At 43.4% G+C, this 23,607-nt stretch overlaps 1 protein-coding gene across 5 annotated transcripts in view; it reads left to right on the top strand.

Annotated features, from left to right (window-relative positions):
- FAM219A (family with sequence similarity 219 member A) overlaps positions 1-23,607 on the top strand; it is a 203,235-nt gene that overhangs the window by 146,312 nt on the left and 33,316 nt on the right. For all 5 annotated transcript variants that reach the window (XM_073556689.1, XM_073556686.1, XM_073556688.1 and 2 more), the window contains exon 2: positions 15,730-15,829. In XM_073556689.1, coding sequence (XP_073412790.1) covers positions 15,730-15,829 — 100 coding nt within the window. The remainder of the gene's footprint in view (positions 1-15,729; positions 15,830-23,607) is intronic.

The following is a 23,607-nucleotide window of genomic DNA, read 5'->3' as shown; positions in this document are numbered from 1 at the left end:
GGTTGAGCTGTTGGTGGACGACGTATGGGCCTTCCCAGGCTGCCTGAAGCTTATCCGTTGGTACGGGGACCAGCACCCACACCTTTTGACCCACCTAGTAGGTCCGCTCCCAGGCGTTCTGGTCGTACCAGTGCTTCTGGTCAGCCTGAACCTGCGTCATGTTGTCATGCACCAACTGCGTCAAGGTCTGCATCTTGTCACGGAAGCGCATGACATAATCCACGATGGACACTTCTATGGGGTTTTGCTCATCTTCCCAGGATTCTCTTATCAACCCAAGGGGTCCCCGGACTCGCCTGCCATACAGGAGCTCGAAGGGGGAGAACCCGGTCGAGGCCTGTGGAACTTCTCTGTAAGCGAACAGCAGGTGTGGGAGGTACCGCTCCCAGTCGCGCCCTAGGGTCTCAACCAGCATACGGAGCATCTGTTTGAGGGTACCGTTGAAGCGTTCACACAAACCATTAGTCTGTGGGTGATACGCACTCGATACCAGGTGCTTCACCTGAATTTCCTCACAGAGAGCCTCCATTAGGCGAGACACGAATTGGGTCCCTTGATCGGTAAGCATCTCCCTTGGAAATCCTACCCTTGAAAAGATGGTCACCAGTGCGTCAGCCACCTTATCTGCCCTGGTTGAAGACAGAGCTACTGCCTCTGGGTACCGGGTAGCGTAGTCTACCACGGTGAGAATTTATTGCTTTTCGGAGCAGCTGGAGACGGCCAGCGGGCCTACAATGTCCACCGCGATTCTCTGGAAAGGCTCCTCTATCACCGGCAAAGGAATAAGGGGAGCCTTAAGAGCAGGCCCCGCCTTACCTACTTTTTGACAGGTGTTACAGGAGCGGCAGTAATGTGTTACATCTGTCCCCATCTTGGGCCAATAGAAGTGTTGAGACAGCCGTGCCTTTGTTTTGCTGATCCCCAAGTGTCCAGCGAGTGGAATCTCATGGGCAATGCGCAGCAACTCAGTTCTGAACTGTAGGGGGACAACCAGCAGTCTTTCCCTCAACCACTCCTTTTGGGAATCTCCGGGTATTGTCTCCCGGGTACAACCTTCCTCGTTCCCAGAACACCCTCTCCTTATCAGACTTGGAGGTGGGTGTCTTGGCGAGACCTCTCAATTTCTCCAGGCTCGCATCTGAGTGCAGAGCAGCCTGGAACTCCTTGCTGGAGGCTGCCAGAAGTGATGTCAGGGTCCCTTCCTTACTGGGACCCTCTGGAACCTGCTCTGGGCTCACCTCTGGTTCAGTCTCTCCTGTAGCAGAAGAGGGTCCAGTAGACAGGGTGCTACCTGCGATCTGGGCACTCTGGCTGCGTGTGACAGCTGCTACGTATGCTGTCTCCCTGGGGATTTCTACAGACCCACCAGTCGGTGCTGCTATGGGCTCTACCTCCCCATCCACCCCCAACACTTCAAGAGCAGTGCTACTTATGGGCCAGTTACCTTCCTCGGTGGCACTGGTCAGTTGCATGGCATTACCTTCCTCATGGTCCCCATGGACCTCCCCATTTCCTTGAGCACCGTTGCTTACTCCTGCCAGGGGTTCCTCACCGGCTCACTCTGCAGAGTGACGGGACTGAGCACTTCGGTACCTGTGGACACATCTACCGTTTCAAAGAAATGGTTAACAGGTTCAGTCGGCACAGATACATCATCATCATCATTATTCCTAGGAAAAGAATGGTTATCAGGTTTCTTTGGTACATTTACATCATCAGCATCATTCCTGGGGAAAGAATAGTTGTTAGTTGCATCATTACTCATCAAGTCATTAGCAGGTAACACATTCAGTTTCCCATCATCATCATCATCATCAGGGTTAACGTTACCCTTATTATCAGATTGGGGAGGGGTGTCAGGGACGTAGTATGCAACCATCCTCCCCAAGTCGGTCCCCAATAAAACATCAGTGGGCAGGATTTCAGACACTCCCACTTCCCTCACCCCGCTCCCAGCACCCCAATCAAGGAATACCCGGGCCACTGGCAAGGGACAGTGGGTACCCCCGATCCCGGTGACAGGGTTTTCCCCTCAACAAACTCTTCAGGGCCCGCCAGTCCAGGACGGATGAGGGTTCGTTCAGACCCCGTGTCCTTGAGGCCTGTAGCAAGACGGGCCCCCATCTGGACGAGTTGAACGTTGTCGTCAATCCTCCCAACCACACCTTCCACCAAAAGAACAGAGGCGTTGGGCCCAGAGGCCTTGGCTGGGGGGTTCTTCGGCCTTTCCAGACAGGTGAAACGGAGGTGACCAGTCCGATCGCAGTTGTAACACTTGCGACTGTCAGTAGTAGGCCTGGCGTTGGCAACAGAGACACGGCCTCCGGAGGGAGGGCTAGCTGGGGCACTGGGGTTGGTTGCAGGCTTACCCCCTCTCCAGCTGGCGGTGACTGGCCTCCGCGTCTCTGGCTTCCGGTTGGCCTCATAGTAATCGGCGATCTGCGCCGCTTTGTCCGCATTCGTTGGTTCGCGGTCCAGGATGAACTGTCGGACCTCAACTGGGCAAAGATGCAGGAACTGGTCTTTGATCACCAGGTCCCATAGCAGCTCAAAGGAATCAACGGACAGTCCATGGATCCACTGATCAAAGTGGGTCCTGAGTCCTTGCATCACATTGCTATAGCTATCGTGTGGGCCACGTTGGAGGTTCCAGAACTTCTTTCGGTATACCTCAGGTGTCAGCCGGTATTTGGCGATCAGGGCCTGCTTTATGGTGTCATAGTCGTCATCGTCTTTTGGCGGAAGAGAAGCAAACGCCTCCAGAGCTTTGCCTTTTAGCCCTGGGGTCGAGTACCTGGCCCAATGGACCTTATCGAGCCGCTACTGTCGGCAGGCTTTCTCAAAGGCTTGCAGAAACGTGTCCAAGTCCCCGTCCTTTTCCATCACGGGAAAATGCTCTGGCCGGGGTTTAGGACTCTGGACGCTGCTGGGCTCACTGCTTCGGGCTGCGGGGGCATTCCCCCCCCCCCGGTAGAGCACCTCCAATTCATGGGCCCTCTGCGCTTGGCGCTCGGCTTTCTCAGCCTCTCGTTCAGCCTCTCTTTCGGCTCGGTCCTTCTGCCGATATTGCTGGATCAGCCTCACCCGTCCCTCACTGTCTTCGGCGGGGAGTGCCTCCAAGGCCGCTTGCAGGTAGGGGTCCAGCCCGCTCTGGTTGAATGTGGGGCCAGCGCTCAGGAGTGGAGCCTCTGCTGCAGCCCCATTGTCACCTGGGCCAGGTTCTGCACCCGCTGGGCTCTGGTCGTTGTCCAGCTGCACCAGAGCCGCGATCAGTTGGGCTCTGTTTTTGTTCATGCCGTCAAGACCTTCGTACGTGTACAACCCAGCAAGAACTTCCTTTGTTGGTTGTTTGTACCAGTGTTCTCCTTTTGCTGCCATGGTTGCCAAATAAAAAATAGAAAAGAAAAATGAAGAAAAGGGAGGGAATACTTGCAAGTACACAAAAATGTCTCAGGACTAATAACCACTGAATCTGTTCTCCAAAACCTATGACGCAGGATTCCCGCAGGAACCGTGCAGGTTTTTAGTGAGAGGAATGATTGCTCAAACCAAATCACTAATGCTCTAGGATCATCCCACCGCTGTGCCACCAAATTGTGACGAAAGCAGCGCACCCTGTGCCACCAATAGGTGACGATCCCACCACTGACACCGGTATGTCAGCGGACGGAGGGACGCAACGCACTGCCGGCACACGGCTATCACAGGCACAGTGGGGGCTTATCTTAGTTATCCCACCACCGGCACCATGTGACCAAAAATATACAGCAAGCTAATCTTGCCCTAACAATTTATTGCAGGGGGGTATTTTGGATGCCCCACCACTGCTAACAACCTTCCAAGAACTGCGGGGATTTATGTATATCCCACTTTCTCAGTTCCACTTTGGAACTCGCAGCTCTCCGGCACCCCCCTTACCCTCAGGTCAGTCAGGGAACTGCACCAAGGATAATTAGTCGCCGGATGGGCTGCTTGTTGTGCACGGGCAATTAGACTACTGCAGTAAAGGAATAATCAATGCTGTGGCCGCAGCCCCTCATACAGCAATATAAGACCCTTCCGGACTGCCAACCAGCTTAACCAATCGCACACACCACGCTGCCACCAGCTCCTGGTTTCTCCACTTAAGTTATAGACTTAATGGAGGGGTTCGAAGCCAACCCAAACAGTAGCGTAATTATCTAAAAAAGGCGCATAGTTCGTTTCTTAGAGCATGGAGACAAACTAATAGATTTTATACATAGGGACAGTATTATAGTAGTTATAATCTTGTACATAGGAGCAGTATTATAGTAGTTATAGTCTTGTACATGGGGGCAGTATTATAGTAGTTATATTCTTGTACATAGGGGCAGTATTATAGTAGTTATATTCTTGTACATAGGAGCAGTATTATAGTAGTTATATTCCTGTACATAGGGGTAGTATTATAGTAGTTATAGTCTTGTACATGGGGGCAGTATTATAGTAGTTATATTCTTGTACATAGGGGCAGTATTATAGTAGTTATATTCTTGTACATAGGGGCAGTATTATAGTAGTTATAGTCTTGTACATAGGAGCAGTATTATAGTAGTTATATTCTTGTACATAGGGACAGTATTATAGTAGTTATATTCTTGTACATAGGGGCAGTATTATAGTAGTTATAATCTTGTACATAGGAGCAGTATTATAGTAGTTATATTCTTGTACATAGGGACAGTATTATAGTAGTTATATTCTTGTACATAGGGGGCAGTATTATAGTAGTTATATTCTTGTACATTGGGGCAGTATTATAGCAGATATATTCTTGTATATATGGGCAGTATTCTAGTAGTAATATTCTTGTACATAGGGGTAGTATTATAGTAGTTATATTCTTGTATATAGGGGCAGTATTATAGTAGTTATATTCTTGTACATAGGGGCAGTATTATAGTAGTTATAATCTTGTACATGGGGGCAGTATTATAGTAGTTATAATCTTGTACATAGGGGCAGTATTATAGTAGTGATATTCTTGTATATAGTGGCAGTATTATAATAGTTATATTCTTGTACATAGGGACAGTATTATAGTAGTTATATTCTTGTACATGGGGGCAGTATTATAGTAGTTATATTCTTGTATATAGTGGCAGTATTATAATAGTTATATTCTTGTACATAGGAGCAGTATTATGGTAGTTATATTCCTGTACATAGGGGCAGTATTATAGTAGTGATATTCTTGTATATAGTGGCAGTATTATAATAGTTATATTCTTGTACATAGGGACAGTATTATAGTAGTTATATTCTTGTACATGGGGGCAGTATTATAGTAGTTATAATCTTGTACATAGGGGCAGTATTATAGTAGTTATATTCTTGTACATAGGGGCAGTATTATAGTAGTTATATTCTTGTACATGGGGGCAGTATTATAGTAGTTATATTCCTGTACATAGGGGCAGTATTATAGTAGTGATATTTTTGTACATAGGGGCAGTATTATAGTAGTTATATTCTTGTACATAGGAGCAGTATTATAGTAGTTATATTCTTGTTCATAGGGGCAGTATTATAGTAGTTATATTCTTGTACATAGGGGCAGTATTATAGTAGTTATATTCTTGTACATAGGGAGCAGTATTATAGTAGTTATATTGTTGTACATAGGGGCAGTATTATAGTAGTTATATTCTTGTATATAGAGGCAGTATTATAGTAGTTGTATTGTACATAGGGGCAGTATTATAGTAGTTATATTCTTGTACATAGGGGGCAGTATTATAGTAGTTATATTCTTGTACATAGGGACAGTATTATAGTAGTTATATTCTTGTACATGGGGGCAGTATTATAGTAGTTATATTCTTGTATATAGTGGCAGTATTATAATAGTTATATTCTTGTACATAGGAGCAGTATTATGGTAGTTATATTCCTGTACATAGGGGCAGTATTATAGTAGTGATATTCTTGTATATAGTGGCAGTATTATAATAGTTATATTCTTGTACATAGGGACAGTATTATAGTAGTTATATTCTTGTACATGAGGGCAGTATTATAGTAGTTATAATCTTGTACATAGGGGCAGTATTATAGTAGTTATATTCTTGTACATAGGGACAGTATTATAGTAGTTATATTCTTGTACATAGGGACAGTATTATAGTAGTTATATTCTTGTACATAGGGGCAGTATTATAGTAGTTATATTCTTGTACATAGGGACAGTATTATAGTAGTTATATTCTTGTACATAGGGGGCAGTTTTATAGTAGTTATATTCTTGTACATTGGGGCAGTATTATAGCAGATATATTCTTGTATATATGGGCAGTATTCTAGTAGTAATATTCTTGTACATAGGGGCAGTATTATAGTAGTGATATTCTTGTATATAGTGGCAGTATTATAATAGTTATATTCTTGTACATAGGGACAGTATTATAGTAGTTATATTCTTGTACATGGGGGCAGTATTATAGTAGTTATAATCTTGTACATAGGGGCAGTATTATAGTAGTTATATTCTTGTACATAGGGGCAGTATTATAGTAGTTATATTCTTGTACATGGGGGCAGTATTATAGTAGTTATATTCCTGTACATAGGGGCAGTATTATAGTAGTGATATTTTTGTACATAGGGGCAGTATTATAGTAGTTATATTCTTGTACATAGGAGCAGTATTATAGTAGTTATATTCTTGTTCATAGGGGCAGTATTATAGTAGTTATATTCTTGTATATAGGGGCAGTATTATAGTAGTTATATTCTTGTACATAGGGAGCAGTATTATAGTAGTTATATTGTTGTACATAGGGGCAGTATTATAGTAGTTATATTCTTGTATATAGGTGCAGTATTATAGTAGTTGTATTGTACATAGGGGGCAGTATTATAGTAGTTATATTCTTGTACATAGAGGCAGTATTATAGTAGTTATATTCTTGTATATGGGAGCAGTATTATAGTAGTTATATTCTTGTACATAGGGGGCAGTATTATAGTAGTTATATTCTTGTACATAGGGGCAGTATTATAGTAGTTATATTCTTGTACATAGGGGGCAGTATTATAGTAGTTATATTCTTGTACATAGAGGCAGTATTATAGTAGTTATATTCTTGTATATGGGAGCAGTATTATAGTAGTTATATTCTTGTACATAGGGGGCAGTATTATAGTAGTTATATTCTTGTACATAGGGGCAGTATTATAGTAGTTATATTCTTGTACATAGGTAGCAGTATTATAGTAGTTATATTCTTGTACATAGAGGCAGTATTATAGTAGTTATATTCTTGTATATGGGAGCAGTATTATAGTAGTTATATTGTATATAGGAGTACATGTTACACTTACAGATCAGATTATCTGTGTGAGTGGGTGACTTTCCTTATGTTTCTTCCATCCTTATCTTTTGTAAGTTGTTTTGTTCTTTTTACCTTTTATTAGCCGCCCATTACTTTATTATCTCTCCGCTGTGAGTAATTACTGGTGATGAATAAAGCTCCTTATATAATAGCGGATGAGCACTGTGTGTGGACATTATTACCTCTGCTCCTTCCCTGGGGTGCTGCACTGTATGTTGCCCCGAGCGTTGAGCGCCGCTCGGCTTCATCGCGCCACGTTTATAGTTTGCCTCTTGCCAAAGTCCGGGGCGTCTTGCACTGAGGGAACTCTTCATAACTTACTGTGGATCTAGAAAGGCAGAAATCCAATAATCGCACATCCCCCCAGCGCAAAATTAGTGGGTTCTTTGCTAATTAGGGCTATGGCTGCGGTGGATTGTGTGCTCCGAGGTGCTGAGGACTGGGAAACTGATTGTCCACGAGATTGTCTTACTTTTTAATGTTTAATTTCTTTCTCTACAGTTTGATTAAACTGTTAGGTGTCAGGGCTGCGTATGTCGTCTTAAAGGGACAGTACTTCCACTTTTTTTCTCACTGTATATTAGGGCTCACCTGTGAGGTGGATTCAGGGTGAGTACAGACCCAGCGTGCTGGCACAGCAGGGTGGAGGGAACATGGTACATTAAGCATCCATCCAAGAGGCTATGATGGTCCAAACAAGCGAGGCAGGACCCACCGAAATCACAGATCCAGAAGGACTGATAAGCGCGGGTGAAGAGGAGAACAGCAGGTCTGAAGCAAGTGTCTACAACGGTGGTTGTGGTAGAACGTGAACAGTCTATATAGTTAGTAGTGCTAAAGAAAGCGATGGGTAAACCGAGATCTGAGAAGACGCTGATGCAAGATGGAGAATGCACAGCAGATTGTGAACGCTCTATAGTAACCGGTCACAATGATTACAGCAAAGTATTGGTTAACTAGCAAGGGTCAGAAACAATAAATGTCAGTTGTAGAATCCACAGTAGTTTGCAGCTTAATGTGAGCAGACTCGTATACCAGTTTGAAATGCTTACAGGAAGCGACGGGTTAACCTGCAGGTCTCGGAATCAGATTGCCGCAAAGATTTGTCTGTAGGGTCTGGGAGGCGTCTAGTCCAAGACACACGGCAACCGAACACAACCCTAAACTGAGCGAATATACAGATTTGCGTAAGTAGAGTTTTAGAAGGCCTTGGATGATGATGTCATTGAGACACGTAAAGCCCCAAAGTGGAGCACAGCAAAGAGCGATGACCATATGGGAAGGAAGCAGGGCCCGGTGTAGAAGCTGAAACATGTGCATAACACTGAAAATTATGTAGATACAGCTAGTACTACCGCCCTGTCTCTCATTGTAAATAATGTAGACACAGCTAGTACTACCTCCCTGTCTCTCATTGTAAATAATGTAGACACAGCTAGTACTACCTCCCTGTCTCTCATTGTAAATAATGTCGACACAGCTAGTACTACCTCCCTGTCTCTCATTGTAAATAATGTAGACACAGCTAGTACTACCTCCCTGTCTCTCATTGTAAATAATGTAGACACAGCTAGTACTACCTCCCTGTCTCTCATTGTAAATATTGTAAACACAGCTAGTACTAACTCCCTGTCTCTCATTGTAAATAATGTAGACACAGCTAGTACTACCGCCCTGTCTCTCATTGTAAATAATGTAGATACAGCTAGTACTACCTCCCTGTCTCTCATTCTAAATAATGTAGACACAGCTAGTACTACCTCCCTGTCTCTCATTGTAAATATTGTAGACACAGCTAGTACTACCTCCCTGTCTCTCATTGTAAATATTGTAGACACAGCTAGTACTACCGCCCTGTCTCTCATTGTAAATAATGTAGACACAGCTAGTACTACCGCCCTGTCTCTTATTGTAAATAATGTAGACACAGCTAGTACTACCTCCCTGTCCCTCATTCTAAATAATGTAGACACAGCTAGTACTACCGCCCTGTCTCTCATTGTAAATAATGTAGACACAGCTAGTACTACCGCCCTGTCTCTCATTGTAAATAATGTAGACACAGCTAGTACTACCTCCCTGTCCCTCATTGTAAATAATGTAGACACAGCTAGTACTACCTCCCTTTCTCTCATTGTAAATAATGTAGACACAGTTAGTACTACCGCCCTGTCTCTCATTGTAAATAATGTAGACACAGCTAGTACTACCGCCCTGTCTCTCATTGTAAATATTGTAGACAAAGCTAGTACTACCTCCCTGTCTCTCGTTGTAAATATTGTAGACACAGCTAGTACTACCGCCCTGTCTCTCGTTGTAAATAATGTAGACACAGCTAGTACTACCGCCCTGTCTCTCATTGTAAATAATGTAGACACAGCTAGTACTACCTCCCTGTCTCTCATTGTAAATATTGTAGACACAGCTAGTACTACCTCCCTGTCTCTCATTGTAAATATTGTAGACACAGCTAGTACTACCGCCCTGTCTCTCATTGTAAATAATGTAGACACAGCTAGTACTACCGCCCTGTCTCTCATTGTAAATAATGTAGACACAGCTAGTACTACCTCCCTGTCTCTCATTGTAAATATTGTAGACACAGCTAGTACTACCTCCCTGTCTCTCATTGTAAATATTGTAGACACAGCTAGTACTACCTCCCTGTCTCTCGTAAATAATGTAGGCACAGCTAGTACTGTTACCCTGTCATTGTAAATGAAGATACGGCTAGTACTACTACGCTGACTCTAATTGTAAATGATATAGATACATCTAGTACTACCGCCCTGTTTCTCATAAATGATGTAGACACAGCTAATACTGCCACCCATCTCTGATAGATATAACACAGCTAGTACTGCTGCCCTTTCTCTGATTTATAATTGACGTAGACACAGCTTGTACTGCCTCCCTGTCTCTCATCATAAATTATGTAGACACAACCAGTACTTCCGCCCATTCTTTGATTGTAATTTATTTAGACACAGCTAGTACTGCTGCCCTGTCTCTGATTGTAATTGATGTAGACACGGCTAGTACTGCCGCTTTTGTATCTCATTATACATGATGTGGACACAGCTTGTACTGCTGCCATGTCTGATTGTAGTGTAGGCACAGCTAGTACTGCTGCCCTGTCTCATTATGAGGTAGCCACAGCTAGTACTGCCGCCCTGTCTCTGATTGTAATTAATGTAGACACAGCTAGTACTGCTGCCCTGTCTCTGACTGTAATTAATGTAGACACAGCTAGTACTGCTGCCCTGTGTCTTATTGTAATTGCTGTAGACACAGCTAGTACTGCTGCCCTGTGTCTAATTGTAATTGATGTAGCCACAGCTAGTACTGCTGCCCTGTGTCTAATTGTAATTGATGTAGCCACAGCTAGTACTGCTGCCCTGACTCTGATTGTAATTGATGTAGACACAGCTAGTACTGCTGCCCTGTCTGATTGTAATTGATGTAGCCACAGCTAGTACTGCTGGCCTGTCTCTGATTGTAATTGATGCAGACACAGCTAGTACTGCTGCCCTGGACTGATTGTAGTTGATGTAGCCACAGCTAGTACTGCTGCCCTGGACTGATTGTAGTTGATGTAGCCACAGCTAGTACTGCTGCCCTGTCTCTGATTGTAATTGATGTAGCCACAGCTAGTACTGCTGCCCTGACTCTGACTGTAATTAATGTAGCCACAGCTAGTACTGCTGTCCTGTGTCTTATTGTAATTGATGTAGCCACAGCTAGTACTGCTGCCCTGTGTATTATTGTAATTGATGTAGACACAGCTAGTACTGCTGCCCTGTCTCTGATTGTAATTAATGTAGACACAGCTAGTACTGCTGCCCTGTGTCTTATTGTAATTGATGTAGCAACAGCTAGTACTGCTGCCCTGTGTCTTATTGTAATTGATGTAGACACAGCTAGTACTGCTGCCCTGTCTCTGATTGTAATTGATGTAGACACAGCTAGTATTGCTGCCCTGTCACTGATTGTAATTGATGTAGACACAGCTAGTACTGCTGCCCTGTCTCTGTAATTGATGTAGCCACAGCAAGTACTGCTGCCCTGTGTCTTATTGTAATTGATGTAGACACAGCTAGTACTGCTGCCCTGTCTCTGATTGTAATTAATGTAGACACAGCTAGTACTGCTGCCCTGTGTCTTATTGTAATTGATGTAGCCACAGCTAGTACTGCTGCCCTGTGTCTTATTGTAATTGATGTAGACACAGCTAGTACTGCTGCCCTGTCTCTGATTGTAATTAATGTAGACACAGCTAGTACTGCTGCCCTGTCTCTGATTGTAATTGATGTAGACACAGCTAGTATTGCTGCCCTGTCACTGATTGTAATTGATGTAGACACAGCTAGTACTGCTGCCCTGTCTCTGTAATTGATGTAGCCACAGCTAGTACTGCTGCCCTGTCACTGATTGTAATTGATGTAGACACAGCTAGTACTGCTGCCCTGTCTCTGATTGTAATTGATGTAGACACAGCTAGTACTGCTGCCCTGTCTCTGATTGTAATTAATGTAGACACGGCTAGTACTGCTGCTTTGTATCTCATTATACATGATGTGGACACAGCTAGTACTGCCGCTCTGTCTCTGATTGTAATTGATGTAGACACAGCTAGTACTGCTGCCCTGTCTCTGATTGTAATTAATGTAGACACGGCTAGTACTGTTGCTTTGTATCTCATTATACATGATGTAGACACAGCTAGTACTGCCGCTCTGTCTCTGATTGTAATTGATGTAGCCACAGCTAGTACTGCTGCCCTGTCTTTGATTGTAATTGATGTAGACACAGCTAGTACTGCTGCCCTGTCTCTGTTTGTAATTAATGTAGACACAGCTAGTACTGCTGCCCTGTCTCTGATTGTAATTAATGTAGACACGGCTAGTACTGCTGCTTTGTATCTCATTATACATGATGTAGACACAGCTAGTACTGCTGCCCTGTCACTGATTGTAATTGATGTAGCCACAGCTAGTACTGCTGCCCTGTCTCATGAGGTAGACAAAGCTAGTACTGCTGCCCTGTCTCTGATTGTAATTGATGTAGACACAGCTAGTACTGCTGCCCTGTCTCTGATTGTAATTAATGTAGACACGGCTAGTACTGCTGCTTTGTATCTCATTATACATGATGTAGACACAGCTAGTACTGCTGCCCTGTCTCTGATTGTAATTGATGTAGCCACAGCTAGTACTGCTGCCCTGTCTCATTATGAGGTAGACAAAGCTAGTACTGCCGCCCTGTCTCTGTTTGTAATTAATGTAGACACAGCTAGTACTGCTGCCCTGTCTCTGATTGTAATTGATGTAGACACAGCTAGTACTGCTGCCCTGTCTCCCATTATAAATTATGTAGACACAGCTAGTACTGCTGTCCCGTCTCTCTTTATAAATGATGTAGACTCAGAAAGGACTACCGCCCTGTCTCTCCTTATAAATGATGTAGGCAAAGCTAGTACTGCTGTCCTGTCTCTCATTATAAATGATGTAGGCACTGCTTTTGCTGCCACCTTGTCTTTTATTGTTTATGACATAAGCACTACTTATACTGCCACCTTTTTGGTCTCTGGAAATGATTGAAACACAGCTAGTACTGCTGTTCAGTCTCACCCTGATAAAACGACAAGTATATCTGCCTCTCTGTTTCTACATTTCCCTATATCATTTACAGGGGAGATAAAAAAGCAACGCTAGCATGCCAAACCATTTACACTGAGAAACTGATTTACCTGCCTGTCTATTTCTGTAAATACTAAAGGTACATTTTGGCACAGGTAGTACTGCTTCCTTGTTTTTTTTCTGTAAATGATATTGGCAGCCTTTGTCTCTTTCTGTAAATCATTTAGACATAGCTAATACTGCCTTCTTCTCTCTGCTTGTAGTTTATCATAAGAACAAATAGTACTGCCTCCCTGTGACTTTGTGTAAATAATGTAATTACAAATAGTAGGGTCTCCTTGCCTCTCTCTGTAAATATTGTAAGTACAGATAGTACTGTCTCCTTTTCTCTCTATAAATATTGTACGTACAGATAGTACTACCTCTGTTTGCTTTCCTGTAAATAATAATAATACTACCTCCTTGTCTCTCTTTGTAGTTATCGTAAGTACGAATAGGACTGCCTCTTTCTCTTCCTGTAAATAACGTAGACACAGATAGTACTGCCTCCCGGTCTTTTTCTGTAAATATTGTAAGTACAGGTAGTACTGGCTCCTTTTCCTTTCCTGGAAATATAAAGTAGGTAAAGATAGTTCCAGCTACCAGTCTCTTCCTGTAAATTTTTTAGACAAAGCTAGTACTGCCTCCTTGTCTCTGTAGTTATTGAAAGTACAAATAGGACTGCCTCTTTCACCTCCTGTAAATAATATAGACACTGATAGTACTGCCTCCTTGTCTCTCTGTAAACACTGTAAGGACAGATAGTAGTGCCTCCTTGTCTCTCTGTAAATACTGTAAGGACAGATAGTACTGCCTCCTTGTCTCTATCAGGAAATATTGTAAGGACAGATAGTACTGCCTCCTTGTCTCTATCAGGAAATATTGTAAGGACAGATAGTACTGCCTCCTTGTCTCTGTAAATACTGTAAGGACAGATAGTACTGCCTCCTTGTCTCCCTGTAAATACTGTAAGGACAGATAGTAGTGCCTCCTTGTCTCCCTGTAAATACTGTAAGGACAGATAGTACTGCCTCCTTGTTTCTCTGTAAATACTGTAAGGACAGATAGTACTGCCTCCTTGTCTCTCTGTAAATACTGTAAGGACAGATAGTACTGACTCCTTGTCTCTATCAGGAAATATTGTAAGGACAGATAGAGACAAGGAGGCAGTACTATCTGTCCTTACAATATTTCCTGATAGAGACAAAGAGGCAGTACTATCTGTCCTTACAGTATTTACAGAGAGACAAGGAGGCAGTACTATCTGTCCTTACAATATTTCCTGATAGAGACAAGGAGGCAGTACTATCAGGAAATATTGTAAGGACAGATAGTACTGCCTCCTTGTCTCTCTGTAAATACTGTAAGGACAGATAGTACTGCCTCCTTGTCTCTATCTGTCCTTACAATATTTCCTGATAGAGACAAAGAGGCAGTACTATCTGTCCTTACAGTATTTACAGAGAGACAAGGAGGCAGTACTATCTGTCCTTACAGTATTTACAGAGAAACAAGGAGGCAGTACTATCTGTCCTTACAGTATTTACAGGGAGACAAGGAGGCACTACTATCTGTCCTTACAGTATTTACAGGGAGACAAGGAGGCAGTACTATCTGTCCTTACAGTATTTACAGAGAGACAAGGAGGCAGTACTATCTGTCCTTACAATATTTCCTGATAGAGACAAGGAGGCAGTACTATCAGGAAATATTGTAAGGACAGATAGTACTGCCTCCTTGTCTCTATCTGTCCTTACAGTATTTACAGAGAGACAAGGAGGCAGTACTATCTGTCCTTACAATATTTCCTGATAGAGACAAGGAGGCAGTACTATCAGGAAATATTGTAAGGACAGATAGTACTGCCTCCTTGTCTCTCTGTAAATACTGTAAGGACAGATAGTACTGCCTCTTTGTCTCTATCAGGAAATATTGTAAGGACAGATAGTACTGCCTCCTTGTCTCTATCAGGAAATACTGTAAGGACAGATAGTACTGCCTCCTTGTCTCTCTGTAAATACTGTAAGGACAGATAGTTCTGCATCCTTGTCTCTCCCCATGTAATTGTTTTGATTTATTGACAGCAAGCAGAAACATGGAAAATTTCAAGAAACTGAAACCCAATATCTGTTAGAAAGTTTCAGACCTTTGAGCCTTATTCGAGGTGACGGCACTGGTACCGGGGCTCGGGGTGGCTGCGGCACTGAATGTCAGTGGATCTGAATTCCTGGTCTGCCGCTCGGGATCAGAACTCTGAGAAGAGTCGGTGAATTAAATCTAATAATCTCTCGGTGGTCAGACTTCATAACACCCTGCGTTGATAGTAATGGTACCCTCCCCACAGTGCAGGCATAATGATCATATAGTGACCGCCTCTGGGAGAGGGGGGTGGCGCCAGCACATCTGCAGTGGGGGTATTCCGGAACCTATGGGTCTGTAGGGCTGTCACACTATACAGTGGAGAGGGCTGAATCCCCTATAGGTGTGAATGGGGACGGCCTTGTGCCACCCATCTATTCATATCCCGGGGGGCACAGCTGACCTGTAAATGGGGTCACAGAACCTCCGTAGCGGGTCCCCCAGGTGGCAACTGCAGGTATTGATGGCACAGCCATACACATACCGCATCCTGATCTCACACTGTCCAGTACCTGACTGTTGTGTGGCCTGCACTGATCTTTCTCTAATCCCCACAGGACCCAGCCGCAGCCGCCATATCGGACGGAGGCTGTGACATCAGAGAGGGAGAGAGCGTGTCCATGAACTACAAGCCCTCCCCGCTGCAGGTGAAGCTAGGTGAGTGCTGGAGACCACCCATGATCAGCAGAAGAGAGACCGCTCCTGAACTGTAAGAAACTGACCCCAAATCACCAGGTGGCGCTGTGCAGAGTAACCAGGTGTTCTAGAGAATGAATGCAGCTCTGGAGGATAATACAGAATGTAACTCAGGATCAGTAATGTAATGTATGTACACAGTGACTGCACCAGCAGAATAGTGAGTGCAGCTCTGGAGGATAATACAGAATGTAACTCAGGATCAGTAATGTAATGTATGTACACAGTGACTGCACCAGCAGAATAGTGAGTGCAGCTCTGGAGTATAATACAGGATGTACCTCAGGATCAGTAATGTATGTACACAGTGACTGCACCAGCAGAATAGTGAGTGCAGCTCTGGAGGATAATACAGAATGTAACTCAGGATCAGTAATGTAATGTATGTACACAGTGACTGCACCAGCAGAATAGTGAGTGCAGCTCTGGAGGATAATACAGAATGTAACTCAGGATCAGTAATGTAATGTATGTACACAGTGACTGCACCAGCAGAATAGTGAGTGCAGCTCTGGAGTATAATACAGGATGTAACTCTGGATCAGTAATGTTATGTATGTACAGTGACTGCACCAGCAGAATAGTGAGTGCAGCTCTGGGGTATAATACAGGATGTAACTCAGGATCAGTAATGTAATGTTTGTACACAGTGACTGCACCAGCAGAATAGTGATTGCAGCTCTGGGGTATAATACAGGATGTAACTCAGGATCAGTAATGTAATGTTTGTACACAGTGACTGCACCAGCAGAATAGTGATTGCAGCTCTGGGGTATAATACAGGATGTAACTCAGGATCAGTAATGTAATGTATGTACACAGTGACTGCACCAGCAGAATAGTGATTGCAGCTCTGGGGTATAATACAGGATGTAACTCAGGATCAGTAATGTAATGTTTGTACACAGTGACTGCACCAGCAGAATAGTGAGTGCAGCTCTGGAGTATAATACAGGATGTAACTCAGGATCAGTAATGTAATGTATGTACACAGTGACTGCACCAGCAGAATAGTGATTGCAGCTCTGGGGTATAATACAGGATGTAACTCAGGATCAGTAATGTAATGTTTGTACACAGTGACTGCACCAGCAGAATAGTGAGTGCAGCTCTGGAGTATAATACAGGATGTAACTCAGGATCAGTAATGTAATGTATGTACACAGTGACTGCACCAGCAGAATAGTGAGTGCAGCTCTGGGGTATAATACAGGATGTAACTCAGGATCAGTAATGTAATGTATGTACACAGTGACTGCACCAGCAGAATAGTGATTGCAGCTCTGGGGTATAATACAGGATGTAACTCAGGATCAGTAATGTAATGTTTGTACACAGTGACTGCACCAGCAGAATAGTGATTGCAGCTCTGGGGTATAATACAGGATGTAACTCAGGATCAGTAATGTAATGTATGTACACAGTGACTGCACCAGCAGAATAGTGATTGCAGCTCTGGGGTATAATACAGGATGTAACTCAGGATCAGTAATGTAATGTTTGTACACAGTGACTGCACCAGCAGAATAGTGAGTGCAGCTCTGGAGTATAATACAGGATGTAACTCAGGATCAGTAATGTAATGTATGTACACAGTGACTGCACCAGCAGAATAGTGATTGCAGCTCTGGGGTATAATACAGGATGTAACTCAGGATCAGTAATGTAATGTTTGTACACAGTGACTGCACCAGCAGAATAGTGAGTGCAGCTCTGGAGTATAATACAGGATGTAACTCAGGATCAGTAATGTAATGTATGTACACAGTGACTGCACCAGCAGAATAGTGAGTGCAGCTCTGGGGTATAATACAGGATGTAACTCAGGATCAGTAATGTAATGTTTGTACACAGTGACTGCACCAGCAGAATAGTGATTGCAGCTCTGGGGTATAATACAGGATGTAACTCAGGATCAGTAATGTAATGTATGTACACAGTGACTGCACCAGCAGAATAGTGATTGCAGCTCTGGGGTATAATACAGGATGTAACTCAGGATCAGTAATGTAATGTTTGTACACAGTGACTGCACCAGCAGAATAGTGAGTGCAGCTCTGGAGTATAATACAGGATGTAACTCAGGATCAGTAATGTAATGTATGTACACAGTGACTGCACCAGCAGAATAGTGAGTGCAGCTCTGGGGTATAATACAGGATGTAACTCAGGATCAGTAATGTAATGTTTGTACACAGTGACTGCACCAGCAGAATAGTGATTGCAGCTCTGGGGTATAATACAGGATGTAACTCAGGATCAGTAATGTAATGTATGTACACAGTGACTGCACCAGCAGAATAGTGATTGCAGCTCTGGGGTATAATACAGGATGTAACTCAGGATCAGTAATGTAATGTTTGTACACAGTGACTGCACCAGCAGAATAGTGAGTGCAGCTCTGGAGTATAATACAGGATGTAACTCAGGATCAGTAATGTAATGTATGTACACAGTGACTGCACCAGCAGAATAGTGATTGCAGCTCTGGGGTATAATACAGGATGTAACTCAGGATCAGTAATGTAATGTATGTACACAGGGACTGCACCAGCAGAATAGTGAGTGCAGCTCTGGGGTATAATACAGGAGGTAACTCAGGATCAGTTATGTAATGTATGTACACAGTGACTGCACCAGCAGAATAGTGAGTGCAGCTCTGGAGTATGATATAGGATGTAACTCAGGATCAGTAATGTAATGTATGTACACAGTGAATGCACCAGCAGAATAGTGAGTGCAGCTCTGGAGTATAATACAGGAGGTAACTCAGGATCAGTAATGTATGTACACAGTGACTGCACCAACAGAATAGTGAGTGCAGCTCTGGGGTATAATACAGGAGGTAACTCAGGATCAGTTATGTAATGTATGTACACAGTGACTGCACCAGCAGAATAGTGAGTGCAGCTCTGGAGTATGATATAGGATGTAACTCAGGATCAGTAATGTAATGTATGTACACAGTGAATGCACCAGCAGAATAGTGAGTGCAGCTCTGAAGGATAATACAGGATGTAACTCAGGATCAGTAATGTATGTACACAGTGACTGCACCAGCAGAGTAGTGAGTGCAGCTCTGGGGTATAATACAGGATGTAACTCAGGATCAGTAATGTAATGTATGTACACAGTGACTGCACCAGCAGAATAGTGAGTGCAGCTCTGGAGTATAATACAGGAGGTAACTCAGGATCAGTAATGTAATGTATGTACACAGTGACTGCACCAGCAGAATAGTGACTGCAGCTCTGGGGTATAATACAGGATGTAGCTCAGGATCAGTAATGTAATGTATGTACACAGTGACTGCACCAGCAGAATAGTGAGTGCAGCTCTGGGATATAATACAGGATGTAACTCAGGATCAGTAATGTAATGTATGTACACAGTGACTGCGCCAGCAGAATAGTGAGTGCAGCTCTGGGATATAATACAGGATGTAACTCAGGATCAGTAATGTAATGTATGTACACAGTGACTGCGCCAGCAGAATAGTGAGTGCAGCTCTGGGGTATAATACAGGATGTAACTCAGGATCAGTAATGTAATGTATGTACACAGTGACTGCACCAGCAGAATAGTGAGTGCAGCTCTGGGATATAATACAGGATGTAACTCAGGATCAGTAATGTAATGTATGTACACAGTGACTGCGCCAGCAGAATAGTGAGTGCAGCTCTGGGGTATAATACAGGATGTAACTCAGGATCAGTAATGTAATGTATGTACACAGTGACTGCGCCAGCAGAATAGTGAGTGCAGCTCTGGGATATAATACAGGATGTAACTCAGGATCAGTAATGTAATGTATGTACACAGTGACTGCGCCAGCAGAATAGTGAGTGCAGCTCTGGGGTATAATACAGGATGTAACTCAGGATCAGTAATGTAATGTATGTACACAGTGACTGCACCAGCAGAATAGTGAGTGCAGCTCTGGGATATAATACAGGATTTAACTCAGGATCAGTAATGTATGTACACAGTGACTGCACCAGCAGAATAGTGAGTGCAGCTCTGGGGTATAATACAGGAGGTAACTCAGGATCAGTAATGTAATGTATGTACACAGTGACTGCACCAGCAGAATAGTGAGTGCAGCTCTGGGGTATAATACAGGATGTAACTCAGGATGAGTAATGTAATGTATGTACACAGTGACTGCACCAGCAGAATAGTGAGTGCAGCTCTGGGGTATAATACAGGATGTAACTCAGGATCAATAATGTAATGTATGTACACAGTGACTGCACCAGCAGAATAGTGAGTGCAGCTCTGGGGTATAATACAGGATGTAACTCAGGATCAATAATGTAATGTATGTACACAGTGACTGCACCAGCAGAATAGTGAGTGCAGCTCTGGGGTATAATACAGGATGTACCTCAGGATCAGTATGTACACAGTGACTGCACCAGCAGAATAGTGAGTGCAGCTCTGGAGTATAATACAGGATGTAACTCCGTATCAGTAATGTAATGTATGTACACAGTGACTGCACCAGCAGAATAGTGAGTGCAGTTCTGGAGTATAATACAGGATGTAACTCAGGATCAGTAATGTAATGTATGTACACAGTGACTGCACCAGCAGAATAGTGAGTGCAGCTCTGGGGTATAATACAGGATGTAACTCAGGATCAATAATGTAATGTATGTACACAGTGACTGCACCAGCAGAATAGTGAGTGCAGCTCTGGGGTATAATACAGGATGTACCTCAGGATCAGTATGTACACAGTGACTGCACCAGCAGAATAGTGAGTGCAGCTCTGGAGTATAATACAGGATGTAACTCAGTATCAGTAATGTAATGTATGTACACAGTGACTGCACCAGCAGAATAGTGAGTGCAGTTCTGGAGTATAATACAGGATGTAACTCAGGATCAGTAATGTAATGTATGTACACAGTGACTGCACCAGCAGAATAGTGAGTGCAGCTCTGGGGTATAATACAGGATGTAACTCAGGATCAATAATGTAATGTATGTACACAGTGACTGCACCAGCAGAATAGTGAGTGCAGCTCTGGGGTATAATACAGGATGTACCTCAGGATCAGTATGTACACAGTGACTGCACCAGCAGAATAGTGAGTGCAGCTCTGGAGTATAATACAGGATGTACCTCAGGATCAGTAATGTAATGTATGTACACAGTGACTGCACCAGCAGAATAGTGAGTGCAGTTCTGGGGTATAATACAGGATGTAACTCAGGATCAGTAATGTATGTACACAGTGACTGCACTAGCAGAGTAGTGAGTGCAGCTCTGGAGTATAATACAGGAGGTAACTCAGGATCAGTAATGTAATGTATGTACACAGTGACTGCACCAACAGAATAGTGAGTGCAGCTCTGGGGTGTAATACAGGAGGTAACTCAGGATCAGTTATGTAATGTATGTACACAGTGACTGCACCAGCAGAATAGTGAGTGCAGCTCTGGAGTATGATATAGGATGTAACTCAGGATCAGTAATGTAATGTATGTACACAGTGACTGCACCAGGAGAATAGTGAGTGCAGCTCTGAAGGATAATACAGGATGTAACTCAGGATCAGTAATGTATGTACACAGTGACTGCACCAGCAGAGTAGTGAGTGCAGCTCTGGGGTATAATACAGGATGTAACTCAGGATCAGTAATGTAATGTATGTACACAGTGACTGCACCAGCAGAATAGTGAGTGCAGCTCTGGAGTATAATACAGGATGTAACTCAGGATCAGTAATGTAATGCATGTACACAGTGACTGCACCAGCTGAATAGTGAGTGCAGCTCTAGGGTATAATACAGGATGTAACTCAGGATCAATAATGTAATGTATGTACACAGTGACTGCACCAGCAGAATAGTGAGTGCAGCTCTGGAGTATAATACAGGATGTACCTCAGGATCAGTAATGTATGTACACAGTGACTGCACCAGCAGAATAGTGAGTGCAGCTCTGGAGTATAATACAGGATGTAACTCAGGATCAGTAATGTAATGTATGTACACAGTGACTGCACCAGCAGAATAGTGAGTGCAGTTCTGGAGTATAATACAGGATGTAACTCAGGATCAGTAATGTAATGTATGTACACAGTGACTGCACCAGCAGAATAGTGAGTGCAGCTCTGGGGTATAATACAGGATGTAACTCAGGATCAATAATGTAATGTATGTACACAGTGACTGCACCAGCAGAATAGTGAGTGCAGCTCTGGGGTATAATACAGGATGTACCTCAGGATCAGTATGTACACAGTGACTGCACCAGCAGAATAGTGAGTGCAGCTCTGGAGTATAATACAGGATGTACCTCAGGATCAGTAATGTAATGTATGTACACAGTGACTGCACCAGCAGAATAGTGAGTGCAGTTCTGGGGTATAATACAGGATGTAACTCAGGATCAGTAATGTATGTACACAGTGACTGCACCAGCAGAATAGTGAGTGCAGCTCTGAAGGATAATACAGGATGTAACTCAGGATCAGTAATGTATGTACACAGTGACTGCACTAGCAGAGTAGTGAGTGCAGCTCTGGAGTATAATACAGGAGGTAACTCAGGATCAGTAATGTAATGTATGTACACAGTGACTGCACCAACAGAATAGTGAGTGCAGCTCTGGGGTGTAATACAGGAGGTAACTCAGGATCAGTTATGTAATGTATGTACACAGTGACTGCACCAGCAGAATAGTGAGTGCAGCTCTGGAGTATGATATAGGATGTAACTCAGGATCAGTAATGTAATGTATGTACACAGTGACTGCACCAGGAGAATAGTGAGTGCAGCTCTGAAGGATAATACAGGATGTAACTCAGGATCAGTAATGTATGTACACAGTGACTGCACCAGCAGAGTAGTGAGTGCAGCTCTGGGGTATAATACAGTATGTAACTCAGGATCAGTAATGTAATGTATGTACACAGTAACTGCACCAGCAGAATAGTGAGTGCAGCTCTGGAGTATAATACAGGATGTAACTCAGGATCAGTAATGTAATGCATGTACACAGTGACTGCACCAGCAGAATAGTGAGTGCAGCTCTGGGGTATAATACAGGATGTAACTCAGGATCAATAATGTAATGTATGTACACAGTGACTGCACCAGCAGAGTAGTGAGTGCAGCTCTGGGGTATAATACAGGATGTAACTCAGGATCAGTAATGTAATGCATGTACACAGTGACTGCACCAGCAGAATAGTGAGTGCAGCTCTGGGGTATAATACAGGATGTAACTCAGGATCAATAATGTAATGTATGTACACAGTGACTGCACCAGCAGAGTAGTGAGTGCAGCTCTGGGGTATAATACAGGATGTAACTCAGGATCAGTAATGTAATGCATGTACACAGTGACTGCACCAGCAGAATAGTGAGTGCAGCTCTGGGGTATAATACAGGATGTAACTCAGGATCAGTATGTACACAGTGACTGCACCAGCAGAATAGTGAGTGCAGCTCTGGGGTATAATACAGGATGTATCTCAGGATCAGTAATGTAATGTATGTACACAGTGACTGCACCAGCAGAATAGTGAGTGCAGCTCTGGGGTATAATACAGGATGTAACTCAGGATCAGTAATGTATGTACACAGTGACTGCACCAGCAGAATAGTGAGTGCAGCTCTGGGGTGTAATACAGGATGTAACTCAGGATCAGTAATGTAATGTATGTACACAGTGACTGCGCCAGCAGAATAGTGAGTGCAGCTCTGGGATATAATACAGGATG

The sequence above is a fragment of the Dendrobates tinctorius genome, unplaced genomic scaffold (assembly GCF_039654945.1).
Source record: "Dendrobates tinctorius isolate UK_male_01 unplaced genomic scaffold, ASM3965494v1 ptg000237l, whole genome shotgun sequence".
Classification (NCBI taxonomy): Eukaryota; Metazoa; Chordata; class Amphibia; order Anura; family Dendrobatidae; genus Dendrobates; species Dendrobates tinctorius.
This window is presented reverse-complemented; position numbering and strand designations above follow the sequence as displayed.